Source organism: Lissotriton helveticus, chromosome 7 (assembly GCF_964261635.1).
Source record: "Lissotriton helveticus chromosome 7, aLisHel1.1, whole genome shotgun sequence".
Taxonomy (NCBI): domain Eukaryota; kingdom Metazoa; phylum Chordata; class Amphibia; order Caudata; family Salamandridae; genus Lissotriton; species Lissotriton helveticus.
Window position 1 is genome coordinate 1,016,642,108 of NC_136068.1, and position 17,425 is coordinate 1,016,659,532.

At 46.6% G+C, this 17,425-nt stretch overlaps 1 protein-coding gene across 1 annotated transcript in view; it reads right to left on the reverse strand.

The window, feature by feature from the left end:
- The window catches only part of ADAM19 (ADAM metallopeptidase domain 19), a 353,591-nt gene that overhangs the window by 165,893 nt on the left and 170,273 nt on the right, over positions 1-17,425 (reverse strand). Inside the window, exon 9 of the mRNA XM_078653717.1 lies at positions 9,424-9,590. Within this exon, the coding sequence (XP_078509843.1) occupies positions 9,424-9,590 (167 nt within the window). The remainder of the gene's footprint in view (positions 1-9,423; positions 9,591-17,425) is intronic.

Here is a 17,425-nt window from a genome sequence, read left to right on the forward strand (position 1 = left end):
CAATGGGATTGTTTGACCAACAAAAGACAGTGCCGAAGATATGGCGAGAACCCCTGGCGTCGAAGCAGAGCTCCCGTAAACATGTCTGAACCCAACAGCAGAGAAAAACAATGTGACTATGGAACCAATGCTCATGCGCCTTCCCTACAATTGGTGGAGTCACCACACCTTGTGACTTGAAAATACTTCTTTTAACAAAAACAGCTTGCACACATCCAAGCCCAACACTACATGACAGGAGTATGCACGGCATTTGTATCTACAGCTACACAAACTATGAACATATACACAATATGTATAGGTCGTATGGGAAGCAAGGTCAGCAATCTCTGCAATATTATTCCAGCAATCCTCTCTGCCAAGAGCCAAAGGTTACCCACACTCTGGAGTTTAAAATATGTTTCATTTTATTTGTGTTCTACCATAACATGTTTTGGCTGCCCTGCAGACTTGATCACAATGAGAGGAGCCATCTTTACTACATGTTATAAAGTGCAAACACATTACCTCATAATGGACAGTGACAACATACTTCAGAAAGTGCTCATGCAATTAATCACAATTTAAATAACATACATTGTATAAATCATTGGCACAGTATTTTTTGTTAAGGATTAAGTAAAATACTGCACAAATGACACAGCAAAAACTGCTGAACGGAATTGCACTAAATTTGATCTTGGCCCAGTAAGCATGTTTTTTGTGATTTGTTGTGAAATCCGTCCAGTAATTTTTGAAATATTAAGGTTTAAACATATTTGTATATCTAGGCAAGTTGGGTTCGAGGGACTCTCACGAGAACCCAGTTTAAAAACAAAGAGAGTGTTCTGATTGGTCAAGGGAGTTTTGTTACCTTGAGCCACTTCGGACCCACAGGAGTTGTACTCCCGCAGGAGAAAGTGCTCTGATTGGCTGATAGCAACATGACAAAAATGTTGCTGGGAGCCATTACAGGCCTTGGGGACTAAGTACCTTGCCCTGAAGTAAAAAAAAAAAAAATTAAAAATATAAGGAGGCTGTGTAGGGATATCAGGCCCCCCAGAGGGTCCCCTCCCCTGACCCACGGCCAAAATCAAAAATAAAAATCAGCGTTATTTTACTGCAATCCCGCTGGATCATGGGGAAAAAAAATGGCGGCCTCCATTTTGTTTTTAAATATATGGAGAAGGGGGCATGAGTAGCTCACCCCACAGCCCATTCGGGGCCCCGGGGACCCCATTTCTCGGAGCCAAGTATATTCATTAAGGGGAGAGGGCGCATACCATCCCTCACTGAGCTTTTAAAGGCCTGTGGACCCCATCATCTGGCTTATGGCCAGGTCCTTCAGCCAACCCCCTGTCACAGAAGGTTAAAGGCCATGCATGGCAGGGGCTGGCATTACTTTTGATAAAAAAATATTACTTTATGTAAAAAGAAAAACTAGAAATGCACTCAAAAAAACAAAGGTTAAAGTAACATTATCATTAGGTGTGATAAAAAGATCTTTAAAAAAAAAAACACCTTATAAATTCACAGAAAACATACCAAACATCTTTGGGTTCAGTGAAGCCATCATGTAGCTGGGGAACGCGAGATCACCAGTGCCCAGTACATATACTTAAGATGGCTTCCCTATTCACTGGCGACATCTAAGAATCGACTTATACATAACAGAAGCATATCTGTTTCTGCAGAAATATCTACACATATAATATAATTAGGGCTCCCGGTTTTTTGGTATTTTTTTTTTTTAACATTCCCATCTGTATTTATCCATATTTATTTTTAGTCATCTTATCTGCATTTATCCACATTTATTTTTGTCGCAAGCAAAGGCAGATGCTGCAGCTAGTATTTTTCCACATTTATGCACACTTGCACTCAGTTGTTTTTGAAATTGGAGCCTATGCTAAGTGCACTTCACATATCGGGAGCAAATGTCTTCTCTGTCCTCTAAGAAATGACGCATGAATTAGTGGTATTGATTAGGTCTCGTTTGCACAGCTGTATGAGAAAAAGTCAAAGCATTACTCCCTCTTTTACTTACATTTTATCAGCCATCACAGAGAGTTTCTGCTCGAAGAATATCAGGTTATTCTTAGTGTGCGCTAGGAGACAACTTACCCCAGGAGACATTGTGAATCACCGAAGTATCTAAAGAATCCTGCACATTTATCTGTACAGAATAGTGTTCTCACATGGACACTATGGAGAATTCCTCAAATAAATGGATATTATTCAAAGCAAATATACCACACTATATCATTTTTTGGAATACCTTGTTTTATATGATATATAGAATAGCAGTTTTTGCATTTACAGCTCTTGAACTGAATCGCGACCCAAGTGGACCTGAGATTCTTGGCACCTTAACTCTACTGCTGATTTTACCGGGGTTGGACCCTTGTTGTTTGGCTGGTGGGTTTTTTTTGCGACCAAAGAATTTACTGTTTTTTACCACTGAAACAGGAGTTGTGGTTTCAGCCTACCAAATTGTTCAGAATGAACTTTGAGTCGAAGGTTGTTGAATCAGACAGCCAGGCAAATCATAGCACAGCAAAGCTGCTACACAGTACACAATCTCTACAAAAACCATGTAGTGCATACAAAGAGGTTCAAGTTCTGAGTGCTCCTAAACTAAATTCCAAAGAGATGCATCCAGGCGTTATGCTGATAGCTGTTGGAGGCCCCCGTGCCCAGCCCCCACTGACCTCCTTCCCTCTCCCATACAACAAGAAACAAAAGGCTGCTGGGACTGGAGACGATGTCCTGGGGTGTTTCCTTACCTCTTAATGGACATCGGCTGCTTTCAGGGCCGGACTGGGAACCAAAACCGGCCCTGGCAAAGTGCTCGGCCGGCCCCCCTTCCTCCCCCTGGGGGGGGGGGGGGGGGGGGGGGGGGGGAATGCCACCTAGCTCTTTACCAGGGCCGCTTTTCCGCCGAATTTGTTACAGGGCCGATTTTGCAGCTTTGCTGCAAAAACGGCCCTGTCACAAAAACGGCCCCCAGGGGCCCCAAAACGGCCCCCACCCTTGCGGCCGACCGGGGAATTGCCCGGTGCTCGCAACGGCCAGTCCGGGCCTGGCTGCTTTCACTGCCCAAACAATATAACTTGCTTGAGCACTGCAGTGAGGGGTGTTGCAGGGTCTCTGCATACATGCTGCACTTGTTCACCCCTCTCCAGAGCGACAGTTTGAGGCCAGCAGTTCCAGATTTCTTTTTGCAGTCCCTGTGCGCCTCAGACATGGATTTTACAGAGGAGCACAGAGGCAGCATAAACATTTGGTCTGTATTTTTCTATATATAAATATAGACAAAGAACAAAATGTTTTCCATCTGTATTTATATGCAAAAACTCAGTTTAAACAGAAAACCAGGAGCCTTAGGTCTAATGCATTCTGCTTTAAGGCTGTAAGGCACGCTGTAGGAGTGGCTTACATATTTGCATGCAGTGTTTGCAGACATGGAACAGAGGAGGTGTGCCATGTCGTGTTTTTAGTTTTGTCTGCACCATGTCACGCAGCCTGCAATGGCAGTATGCATTAGTGTGGTGAGGGGTCCCTTAGGGTGGCACAATACATGCTGCAGCCCTTAGGGACACTCTTTAGTCCCTACACACTAGGTACCAGGGTTACCATCTACTAGGGGCTCATAGGGTGCTAAAGGTATTACCAATTGAGGAACAATTGTACAGTTTTAGGGAAAGAGATCTGCCACTGGGTGGAAACCTGATTAGCAGCAGCCCAGTACACATCTGTCAAAATTGCATAAATTAACAGGCAAAAAGGGGGGAAGGGGGTCACCATGTCAGAAAGGGGCACTTTCCTACTGTAGTTATCCCCCACTATGTAAACTATAAACCAAACGAACACACTCATTGGATGATGTCATCAGTGATGTCATAAATGATGTCACAGAACATATCATGAGTGATGTAATATGTGAGGGCATAAGCATTGCACAGCAGAGGTGCAAGCTGTAGGAGAGTAGGGTCTGCTTCTTATGGTCACCCCCACTTTTTGTTGTGATTCACTGGTTTTTCGACTTTAGTGTGGCTGTGGGCCTGCCTATCAGACCCACAGCCCAGCTGTTCTCTCTCTAAATTCATACAATGTACTTTAGGTACATATCCAATTGGGTATTGGTCACCTTTGTGAGCCCCTGTATAGTGTACCATAGGTACCCAGGGCATAGGTGCATCCAAGGCCTACCAGGGGCTGCAGCATGTATTATGCCACCCCTGGCTGGCCATCCAAACTGACACCAGAGGCTGATCACTCAGCTTGGGCAAGGTTGTGTAATCACCCCTTGCTTAGATATAGTATACCTACATCTGCCCTTATATATAGACACATATATACCTGTAAGTCACTCCTATGGCAGGCTTTAACAAACCTGGAGGCAATCCTGGAGGCAGAGTGCTTGGTTTTATGTGAGATGGTGCTCTAGCATGAGCTGAGCCTGTCTGCAGCTTCCGGAACCATGTCCTTATAGCTGTTCTATGATATAGCCATACCATATACTCTTAAGTGCATTATAATCCTCGCAGTTAATGCTAACTTTGCTTTAGCTTTATCAAAACATGTCGTGTAAGGTGGAATACTACCCCCCCACCCCCTCCCAGTTCCGGCGGCAGGGGTAGCATTCCACCCTTCTAGAGGGAGAAGACATGTAGTTACTACTTTACCCGATTAAAGTTAACCAGAGCCTCAGCATCACAAAATGGATTCTGCTGCCACAGACACGAGTCTGACCTCCTGCTGCTGGACGAAACTCCGGCAGGGGAGGCCTGGACAATAGGTTTTCCCAGACAGGCTTTAGTGTATTGGGGCAGGGTGGGTTGAAAGAAATGAGATACTGCCTGGGGCACACAAGGTGCTCCACGCATAGCCCGATTCAAACCAGTTGACTGGGGCACTCCAGCCCCAGCTCTGGCGTGAAACTGGACAAAGGGAAAGGGGTGTAACCACCCCTTTCCCAGATACACCCACAGGAGGGGCCTAGCAGGTAATCCAGCCCCTTAGTTTAGTATAAAGATAGGAGCTGAGTCTAGAGACTTTAGATTTATCCTGGAAAGAAACTCTGACACAAATTCTTGGACCTTCGACGTTCCATATCGACTGGAAGACTGAAGACATCTCCCTTGTGGTCAAGGAGTGACCACCCTGTGCAAACAGGCACCAACAGTAAAATGGCAGTTTGCTTTGTCGACGCTCCAGCCGGACCCCGAAGACATAGCGACCCAGGAATTGGACTCTCAGACGTCTCTGACTCCGACCCACATCCACAGCAAAGCTGAGACCCGTGGCGGACACGAGCGACGTGGGACCGGACATCCTGAACTACCTGCTTTTTGCTACCTGTGCAGCTCCTGAGGTACCCTCGAAGTTGTGCATAGGGGTTTGAGAAGCCCCAGACCCAAGCAGCATTTGCACCGAAGCACAGCCCTCTACACTCCACGAGTGCCGCGTGGGGCTTGTGCCTGCATTTCAGCTCACCGCATCTTCCCGGTTGCTAGCCCGTTGGCTAGTAAGCCCTAGAAGACCATCATTTGAATTTAGAATGCTTGCCTGGTTGCTCCAGTCTTGCTCCAGCTTCCCTGTGAAAGAGAAGTGCCCCAGACCTTGCTGGTCTGAACAGAAGCCCATCTTCACTTCCTGCGTGGGTTGCGGTTACCAAGGCTTATTGGGTCCAATCCGCATACCGACACCGCAGTCACCGAGAGCCTTTGTGGGACAGCTCATATCCAGCACCTGGTCATTGTCGACACCCTCTGGTTCACGTGGCTGCAGAGACAAGCTTTACTTCTTCACCTGATTGCATCTCGACATCGCCTGGTTCCTTCCTGGTTCATTCCTGGTCACTGGCTAGTGAACCAGACTCTGTCCTCTCTGCTTTCAGGTTCTTCTCGACTCCGATCCACCCTTGGATCCACCCGGACACTTTCCTCCTGGTAGCCTGCAGCACTTTCTTGCAGCTCTCCATAGAATTCAGCGACGAAACCCGACACGAAAGAACACCTATGCACCCGGCTTCCCTGGGTGAGGTAACTCGAGTACTCCGGTGCTCCCGTGGGTAACAACTATCCAAGTGTCCTAGTTTAACAGGGTTTTCCCGTAGTCCACCCGGAAGTGTCCGAAATCAACTACTTTGTAACTTTTTCGTTCCCATTGAAACTCTATGGTAACTCGCGTGTGTGTTTAGACACTGCACACGCATCCTGTGGGTCTCCTACCTCCAATCCTTTGGTTGATCAACATAGCCCCAGCGATTTCCTAGGCCCTAGGCCTACTCCCCTTTCCTGAAGTGGTTCTTATACCACTTCTTTAGTATATGGTTCGTGAGGCCCCTAGGGCAGAATTGTATTTGTGCAACTTATAGTATGCTTATTGAGTAACTTGTGCTGTATCTCGAACTCTGACCTCATAAAGAGTGCAGAGGGGTTGTGTTAGTGATAAATACATATATATTTGATATATACCTTGTGTGGTGTCCTTTCATTTGGTATTGAAGGGATTATAATTGGTAAAACAATTGGCTTCACATGCTCTCTGAAGTGTTAGCCTAAGACTGCTTTGTCAATGCTACCACTTGGATAGCTGGTCTATAATGTTGACTTTACAACCATCACCATAAGGGTTGTTTGGACTGGTGCAAAGTGCTCACTAGAATAGTGAACATCATATACCAGGCTAACTTCTAACACAATCTATCCAGTGAATTTCTATGTTTTTTTAGTTCACAACATAAATGCTGTCACTGACATTCACCTAACTATAACATCACTTTAACTTTTGTTCTTTCAGTGGATTTTTGAGGTTTTTGTTTAAAAAAGCTGATTTTTTTTATTACACCTAACTATAAGGTTACTTGATGGTTACGGGGATTTCAGAGTATTCAGGCATTTATGGATATCTCGAAATGGTATGAGGGAGGATGCATCTCAGCAGGGAATTTGTACCACAATGGAAGCTTCCTGACTTTCGACGAGGCTCGGGATTGCTTTCAGGTACCAGCAGGGCATTTCTTACAGTACGTGTACGGTCTGTGAGATATGGACCGCCTTCCCGGAGGACCCACTGGAATTGCACATATTGGCAACACTGTTAGATCCCAGTTCTAGTAAGGCCCTGATATCCCATATATACAAATCTCTGAAGGGAGACCGTTCAGTGGATTTATCAGTAGTCAGGAGAAAATGGGTTAAAGACTTACCCATACCTCTGACTGACAGGGAATGGAAGAGAGCTCTGAAGCAGGTGGCTGAAGCAACAAATAATGCCAGATTCAAGCTTATCCAATTCAATTATTTGCATTGCACGTACCTGACCCCACAACGCCGTGCGCAGTTCACCCCCGCGGCTAGCCTCATTTTGTCCTCGATGCGGCACGCACCCTTCCACATTCCTTCATATGATATGGACTTGCATATGACTGTAGCAGTATTGGAACCAGATGGTACAGACTCTCCGTTCTGTTACAATGGTGTGAATGGAATTCTCTATAAAGCAGTGTCTGTTGGGCGTATTCCCAACTCCAAAGAAGGAGACACATATAAGTTTTAAATTTGCAATGTTAGGATTGGTTCTGGCAAAAAGACGAATTGCAATCAATCGGATCCATTCAGCACCTCCTGCACTAGATAAATGGCGCTCAGATATGCGTGAATGTGGTGTGGTGGAAGAATGTTGCCTTAGGGCTGTGAGAGTTGCAGAAAATGCTAAAAGGGATCTGACTGAATGGGGACAGATGCTGATAGAAATGTCCTCGACGATAGCCCATAGCCAAGACGTCTCTGCGACCACACAATCAATCACCCACGACAGGTTGACACCTAGCATAGATAGTGCTAATGCCTCCTCCACACCTATACCACATTAACATTGCCAGTTCGCCTGTCAATCTAGATAACGAGTGTTAGTACTGCTGTCCGCTGCTGGGGAAGGGGGGTGTGGATAGGGGGTTAATATTGTTGCTTTTTTATTGCGTCTCTATTAGGTTTGATGTATATAAATATGTTAAAACACATTGCGATGTACAGTATATCGCGGGGAGTGTGGAGCTGATGATGGGTAGCATGGACATTATTAACTCAAAAGGAGGACAGTTTTCCATGTAAAATGTATATGCTACATATCAAAAATGTAATGCGATGCAATGTTGCTAATAAAACCAAGTTTTAAAAAAACTATAAGGCTTCCTTTTTTAGTGAATATATATATTTATAATAATAATTGTAAAGCAATTTCTCCCTTTTTTCATTAAAATAAATATACTTTATTCCTTTAAGGAAGGGAGAACCATCCAATACCCCCCTTTTTCATTTTTTTCTTAATTTACATTTTTTTAATTGAGTGGTAAACCTCCCAAACCTCACCTTTAACCTTAGCACCCTGTACCCTTACTTATCCCCAAACCCTAAAGCACCCCATGTGTGGTAAAGGCACCGCATGTTAAATGATGTGTGGTAAAGACATTATGTGGTAATGCCTGTGTTGGGAAGGCTGTTTCCTGTTTCAAATAAGCAGCATTCCACATTCATGCACAGGCGGGGTGATCTTCAGTATGATGTGAGTAGCATGTCCAGTGCTGTTTTTGGTTTGCATTCTAGTATTAATAGTGCAGTATTTCTATCAGAAAGCAAAGAACCAAAAACATGATTGGATAAGCAACTGGCTTACAATGGGTCAAGTTTAGATCCAGATTCCTGTGTGTTTTCGCTATAGTTCTAAACCTGGCATTGCCAGTGCCCTGCTGGTGAGCCAGCTCGATGCTGCTGAATGGTTCAGCAGGAGCAGCGGCGACTCTAGGCTCATGGCGGCCCTGGGCAGGGAGCGTAGGTAGGGGGCCCCCGGAGGAACGCAGGTGCGGAGGCCAGTGTGAGTGAAGAGGTGGGGGGTCAGGGTGTTTGGAAGTGGAACAGAGCCGGAGGCCCCCAAATCCCTGCCAGGGGCCGTCACTCAAATATGTATCCATCCTCAGAGGATTATTATATTAAGGATATATATTGGCGTGGCGGCCCCGGGGTTTTGTCGGCCCTGTGCAGGTGCACAGCTTGCACATGCCTAAGGCCACCCCTGGCAGGAAGTAGCTCTGCACCACCCTGACCCACATCAGCTAATGGCAGATGAGCCAGTGGCTTTCCCGGTTTAGGAGGAAGAGGCCTTGTGAGCGCTTCACGCCACTGACACTTGCGGTGGTACCAGTGCGATTCTAGAATTACAAATGTGCGTGTAACAACAGGTAACGCTGCTCAGCAGTAGCAGCTCCTTCATGCAGAATGCATACCTATCCGGCTCTGCACAGTTAGTACAGCCATGAATCCAAGCAGCTCTATTAGGTGGAGGTGCTCTAAAATAAATCTCAAGGCTGGGCCCTGGAAAACACCCCCTGAAATTAAACATTGCCCCCACTGCACCATTCCCACTGTACCCAAGTCTTACGTGATGAGCTGAGCGTTGTCATGTTTCTTGATAGACAGCAACTTCCGGCGCCAGGCAAGGAAAGACCAGAGAGTGGAGTAGGGGTTCTCGGTCACGTTGCACTTGTTGCCATCCGTCCAGACCTCGAGGCCCACCAGAGCCACTCGGACATTCAGCGACTTGTAAAACTAAAGAGAGGGCAACAACACAAGAACAGAATATCAGTGATGACGCCCAGGGAGGGGCGAGGCCAGGGATCGGGAGGTGTGGGGTGGAGGGCAGATCAAGAACACTGCAACAATCTCACCCTGGGTTTGTAAGGGGGGCCACCTTACGTGATGCGGTGCTTGCATTACCTTCAGATAAACAATACATGCCAAAGAAGCCATTTCTGCCGGTTTGTGTCACTTTTGTGACGTAAACCGGCACGAAACGTTAGTTACTCTCTTCTAAATAAGATTAAGGACAGATTAACAGCAGTTCCATGAAAATAAGCCACTATTTGTTATTTTCATAACTATCGGCTGTTATGCCTTTTTTCTTTTACACGAGGAAGACAAGATGATGGGAAGCCCAGAAAACTGCATAACACAAGATCAGTAGCCCCTTTGGTAGCTCCATTGAGATGTCTTCGCTTTTTACCACAGGTGCCTTATTCTGATGCTGCAGATTTATGCTAAGTATTACAGGCATAATACTAACGCCACTCAGCAGTATTCCTCGACGTACAATCATAGAGGACCAAGCAGTTGAAAATTCACAACAGAAGAACTGTGCCAGAAACATTCACAGGACAAGACCTACAACCAATAGGAATCAGCGCACACTTTGGAGAGCATTCACCTTATCAATGAACAGATTATAAACCAGGATAATTCCACTAATAACTGACCCGTCCGATTGTGGCTGGAGGTGGTATTCTTGGGCTGGTGCAGGCATCTTTACTATGTAAAGCAGATTCTCAGTTGGCAGAGTGGGCGGCTCTGCCCTAACCCCGGGGGGAGGCGGGCAAGCACCAACAGCTCTGGCCCGCTGTGGGCAGGAAGTGTGAGGATGGGAATAGACTTTCCAATTTCAGAGATTCCTCACATGCCAGAAGCCATGTCTACAAGAAGGAGAGTCACAGGAATTTATGCACCACAAGTTCCCGGGCTGAAGCAGCTGTCCGTGGCTTTCAGGGTGCCCGCGCTGACCTGTTTCGGCCTCCATACTTCCAGTGTTGGACCAGCTGTTGCTTGGACTCAGGATTCGGCATGCTGGTAATGCAGCATGCAGCGTAATGGTCAGAGCAAAGCATTCCGTTTCACTTACACTGACAACTGGATATCTGACTGTTGCACGAAAAGAAAAAAATATGTGAAAGCGGCTCAGAGCTCTAAATGCTAGGAAGTCATGTGACTGCCTGCACCACCTGATGCATCGGCCCCCAACATCAAAACATGAGTTTCAGAAGAAACACCTCTACTCACATGCTCCTGAATCTCAAAAATGTCATGAGATATGCACACAAGATATCTAGAATACAAATGAAAGAGAGATTACCAGAGGGCTGCTGAACCCTATAAGACTATCCCTAGGGAATGCGTTATTTCCACTTTCAGTAGAAACATCAGGAGCTGACAATCATGATGTGCAGTCAGAGAAGCAGAGGTTCCTGTTGGCTGGCTCAAAGCATTGTGTGTCACAAGCAAGTAACCTTGACAGTGCTAGTTTGATTTATTGTTACTGATAAAATGGTGCACACTGCAAGATAAATGGCCTTTTAGCACCCTGGGACAGAGAATCATATATAGGCAACAGTAGGCTTTAACAATAAAAAGCACATTGGCGTGCAGCTGGGAAGGTTATGACACAGACGTATAGGTTCTCATCCGGTCCAGCAGAAAGTGTCTGGAACGATTCTAATATTCATTGGAAGGCAAGTCCCAAGGGGTGGAGCCTCAGCTGCATATCTACAATCTTCTTTATTGTTAGCCTAGGCTTAGCAACCAAGAACAGTGCTGGGTGACTGGATTGAAGATCACGTATGGTTATATTTTATCATTCTGTTAACACACTACAGGGCCTTGAAGGCACCTGAAGACTTGACAGAGTTGCGAAAATAAATCTCTTAACCATTGAAAACCAGTGCAGCCAAGCGGCTGTACTAAATTATTGTCCTCCAAATATATAGAGGCCATAATATGGTGAAGTTAGGAATATACAGGTAAGTATAGAGTTACTGTTCTCAACTCTCTATCTACATACCACATATTCATTGAGTTAGGCCACGATTATACCCTGCTTCTCTGTAAGTGCAGTTCCGGTGGAGCAGAAAGGCGTGTTCAGTGTTCCTGCTCCAGTGGCAGCAGCTCTTGCACTAGGGCATGATCTCTACATTCAAGATGTCTCCCTCCTCTCTGCTTTGAAGTGCAGCATTCACTAATCGGCTGGTCCATTCCTTAGTCCTTCAAGAGAGACAACGTTTTTATCTATGGTACCTCAGGTGCCAGACTTTCCCTAACACAATCTATGCCACATCCACATCTGCCATGTGGGTGATGATTAATGAATAAACCAAAAGGCCAGCTTATATCGAATACACTCGCAGTGGACTTCTGTCCAACCCACTACTCCATTTGAAACTTAGCACCAAACCTATTGGAGGACTCAGGGGCATATTATCAAGACAGGCGATAAAATTATCGCCGTTTTAGCGGCAGAAAACTGCCTCTAAAACGGAAATAATGGGCTTGATAATATGCTCTATGAAATTCCAATTGAAGCCTATGTTAAATGTGAAGGACATCTAACATGGGCTTCAATTGGAATTCCATAGAGCATATTATCAAGCCCATTATCGCCGTTTAAGCGGCAGTTTTCTGCCGCTGAAACAGCGATAATTTTATCGCTTGTCTTGATAATATGCCCCTCAGAGACTACTAGAAACAGCCTACCCTTCAGGTACTCCATAAATCCACAGCAACCGATCTCCCAGAGAAGTGTCTTTCTCAGTTTGTGTTTTAGAAACCAGATGATGTCTACCAATTAGGGTGATTTATTGGCCCTCGTTTCTCTGGAAGAATACAGTGGATGGGCAGGTAATGCCACACTATCCCTCGGTAAGTAAATATTTTTTCATTTCTAGCACAGGTCAGGCTTTCATGCTTTCAACATTCACCACCAAAAGTGCATGCTCATCTAAGAAATGTTAACCACATAGGGGGTGTCACCTTAATAGAGTTTTATATAGCGCAAACTTGACCCAAAGGTATTGGGTATAAGCAGTGGTCGAAGTGGGAAAACAAAAGTAGGGGAACTGTGGGTGGAGAATCAGGAGGCGGGAATAACCGAAGATTGAATCAGTGGGCGGAGTCAGGGGTGTGGCTAGAAATAGCAAAACATACCAATTTTTAGTACGTTTAGCATTTCACTGACCAGTTACAGCTTATAACATTATTTAATTAAAAGAATGGATATGTTTATGTGAGGTTTAATTCAGGAAAAAGCAAACACGCATAGGGAATACAGGTTTATGTAAAGCATGTGAAATATAAGCAGGAACAACATGTTACCTTAATGCTTTTACTCTCATTGTTCAGAAATCCATGATTATTTTTGTCTCAAACATTGAGGTCATGAATACAGGGCTCCTCCTGTACACATGTGTTAAGCAAGGCTCAGAAGAGAAAGGGACTCTTCAGGAGAATCTACAGGTAGAGCATGTCCACAATTCTGGAATTGGATGATTCTGTAACATCTAAATGGGAGGTACGATGCAAGCAGCATCAAACAAATATGTTTTCACAGAGCAGGATTCTAGATGCAAACAGTGAAACCACCACTCAGAGCATTAAAGGCAGCTCTCCTGCCCCGTCACCTCTCCTGCCCCGTCACCTCTCCTGCCCGTCACCTCTCCTGCCCGTCACCTCTCCTGTCGTTCACTGCTCCTGCCCCGTTCACTGCTCCTGCCCCGTTTACTGCTCCTGCCCCGTTCACTGCTCCTGCCCCGTTCACTGCTCCTGCCCCGTTCACTGCTCCTGCCCCGTTCACTGCTCCTGCCCCGTTCACTGCTCTTGCCCCGTTCACTGCTCCTACCCCGTTCCCTGCTCCTGCCCCGTTCCCTGCTCCTGCCCCGTTCCCTGCTCCTGTCCCGTTCCCTGTTCCTGTCCCCTGCTCCTGTCCCGTTCCCTGCTCCTGTCCTGTTCCCTGCTCCTGTCCTGTTCCCTGCTCCTGTCCTGTTCCCTGCTCCTGTCCTGTTCCCTGCTCCTGTCCTGTTCCCTGCTCCTGTCCTGTTCCCTACTCCTGTCCTGTTCTCTGCTCCTGTCCGGTTCTCTGCTCCTGCCCCGTTCACCGCTTCTGTCCTTTCACCGCTCCTGGTCCTTTCACCGCTCCTGCCCTGTTCACCGCTCCTGCCCTTTCACCGCTCCTGTCCTTTCACCGCTCCTGTCCTTTCACCGCTCCTGTCCTTTCACTGCTCACGCCCGGTTACTGCTCTAGCTCATGCCCCGTCACTTCTCCTGCCCTGTCACTTCTCCTGCCCCGTCACCTCTCCTGCCCGTCACCTCTCCTGCCCGTCACTGCTCCTGCCCCGTTCACTGCTCCTGCCCCGTTCACTGCTCCTGCCCCGTTTACTGCTCCTGCCCCGTTCACTGCTCCTGCCCCGTTCACTGCTCTTGCCCCGTTCACTGCTCTTGCCCCGTTCCCTGCTCCTGCCCCATTCCCTGCTCCTGCCCCGTTCCCTGCTCCTGTCCCGTTCCCTGTTCCTGTCCCCTGCTCCTGTCCCGTTCCCTGCTCCTGTCCTGTTCCCTGCTCCTGTCCTGTTCCCTGCTCCTGTCCTGTTCTCTGCTCCTGTCCGGTTCTCTGCTCCTGCCCCGTTCACCGCTTCTGTCCTTTCACCGCTCCTGGTCCTTTCACCGCTCCTGGTCCTTTCACCGCTCCTGTCCTTTCACCGTTCACGCCCGGTTACTGCTCTAGCTCATGCCCCGTCACCTCCCCTGCCCCGTCACTTCCCCTGCCCGTCACCTCCCCTGCCCCGTCACCTCTCGTGCCCCGTCACCTCTCGTGCCCCGTCACCTCTCGTGCCCCATCACCTCTCGTGCCCCGTCACCTCCCCTGCCCCGTCACCTCCCCTGCCCCGTCACCTCCCCTGCCCCCGTCACCTCTCCTGCCCGTCACCTCTCCTGCCCCGTCACCTCCCCTGCCCAGTCACCTCCCCTGCCCCGTCACCTCCCCTGCCCCGTCACCTCTCCTGCCCCGTCACCTCTCGTGCCCGTCACCTCCCCTGCCCCGTCACCTCCCCTGCCCGGTCACCTCTCCTGCCCCGTCACCTCTCCTGCCCTGTCAATTCTCATGCCCCGACACCTCTCCTGCCCTAGTACCTCTCCTTTCCTGTCGCCTCTTCTGTCTGGTCACTGTGGTCACTGTCCTGCCCAGTTCACTTCACTCTGTGTACAACATTGACAAAGGTGTCAAGTTCCCCACAGTACTCTGCTTGGGGAAAGCTCCTCTCTAATCACCAACACGGATCTCAGGGGCACTTGATATGTTAAAGGCAGAGGGCAGGCGCATTGTCATTCTAAAGGGGCTAATCTGCCTCAATCGGAATGACAATGGCCTGCCCTCGGTCTGTGCGAGCTCAGGGGGGGGCGGGGGCTGCTGCAGCCTCTGGAGTACAACAGAGAAGTGCGAGCAGCCCCTGGAAGTGGAAAGAAAAAAGTTATCATTTTAAAGTTGGACTATTCTTGCCGTCCCGGGACGCTTTTTTGAAAGCAAGAAGTAGGGGAACGGACTGAACAATTTATTAGAAGTAGGGGCACGCCGTGCCCTTCCGTCCCCGCCCACTTCTATCACTGGGTATAAGAGCGCTTTACACGCGCACCAGTTGCGTTACATGAGCACACATTCATTTTTGTTAGGCACGGGGAGATAAAGTGATTTGCCCAGAATCGCAGAATGCTGCGCGTAATTTGCTGAAACTCGAACCCGGTTCCCCAGATTTGATGTCAACCACCCAAGCCGTTAGGCCAACTCCTCTCCCCAGCCTTTGCAAGGAGTCTACTGCATGTGAAAGGGTAGAGCATGTCCACAATTCTGGAATTGGATGATTCTGTAACATCTAAATGGGAGGTACGATGCAAGCAGCATCAAACAAATATGTTTTCACAGAGCAGGATTCTAGATGCAAACAGTGAAACCACCACTCAGAGCATTAAAGGCAGTTCTGCTGCATTCCCATTTATGGCTCCTCTAACTGGAGATGGATTTAGGGTCTTCAGCCAGGCCACAAGCCTCAAATGCACCCATCCCATACTCACACTATCACCTATCCATTATCACATCTACATGTCTTAGTGGTAGATGTTTAACAAAGGTCTCCTTTTTTACAACACCTTCAACCTGCCTGTAACTATGAGAGGTGTATGCCAAAGCCAGAGCCTGCTTTAGATCCATGCAATTTTGACGGGTGCTTTTGATAAAATGTAAGTGAACTACCCGTTATTGTTCATAACCTTACAGGGAAATTCATGGTAGAAACTACCCCTGTAAAATGACATTTAAATTATATTTAGCTTTCACCACAGTTGCAGTCCGAAAATGTTTAACACACACTGTTCGCCACTAATTTCCCAAGATATTCTTGATGTATATGCTCCAAGCTCTCTGTAAAGTTATTTTGAATTAGAGGTGGGTTAGATTAACACTTCACTTACGAAGTTGGCCACAATAAGGAAACTCCACATCCTTTTAGGCCTCCCAAGCATGCTAGCTTACTGATGCAGAATGTCCCAGGTAAAACATCCTCCAGCAAAGACATTTTGAGTGTGGAGACTGGATATCCACCACTGATGTAAGAGGTGTGGGCGGAAGGTCAGCTGATTTTTTTAAAAATAACTTTTTATTGCATTAGGCTTGAATAATTTAAAAATATGCAAAGATGCGAGTCAGCTTACTTTACACCCATATACTATAAATCCCATCTAATTGATACGAGTTAAAGTTGGATTGTGAAATGTTGATTGAGTGTGCTTTATTATGTGCCTTAAAAAATCCATATAGTCCTTCACATAGAATAACATGGTGTGCACCTGGAAATCAAAACCAGAATTGAAGAAAGAATATGGAATTCAAAATATCGACATCGAAGTACAGTTTTTCTATACCTTACACCACATATATGTACCTATGCAAAACATATATATATATATATATATTCTTTTCTCAAGGTACATAGATGTGGAGTTATGAATAATAAATCTATACTTCTCTATATACATTTACATTTCAATATTCTGTCCTTGATATTCTTGTACCACGATATTCTGGGGGTTGTTATTTAGTAGTAAACCCTCATTTGAGAAAAAAGGCATCTATAGAGAAGAGCTTTAAAATGTTTGGTCATAGCTTAGGGCCATACCCCTCTAAAAATATTCTTCTGGCTAGGGGCCTGGAAGGTAGCCCATGTCTTTTTTTAAGGTCTAGAACTTTCTTTATGCAAATGTTTTGCCTCTCACATCACATGCTGACCTGCTGGAACTGGCTTCCCCCAGTCGAGGTAACACAAGAATCTCCTTGCTCCTTTCAGTGGATGTAATATCATCCTGGCACACACACTTTATTATACAATGCTTTGTGCACTGAGCTAAAGGGGGGATGCAAGGGCAGGGGGCAGGTATAGAGTGAGAGATAGCAGCACTGACACCCACTACGCCTGTTCAACATCCTACAAACGTAAAAACTATATACAATCAGGAGGGGCGTATATATAAATTCACTCAGGAGAAGACTGTAGGCTGTCTCCATACTGGAGTGCAGGTAAAATCACCTGCACCCAACAGCTTACTATCAGCTGCTGCTAACCATTAGTTGTGTCAGGGTCATGTTATGGGTAATAAACACTAGAGATCCATGTTAAAAGGACTACCGCTTTGCATATACCACTATCACACAACAGTACTGTATTGATGAGGAACAGCCAAAATCATGGAGAATGCCTCTCAAGGTATTTGTCAAATGAGCCTCTTGTGCAAGAAAACAAACTGAG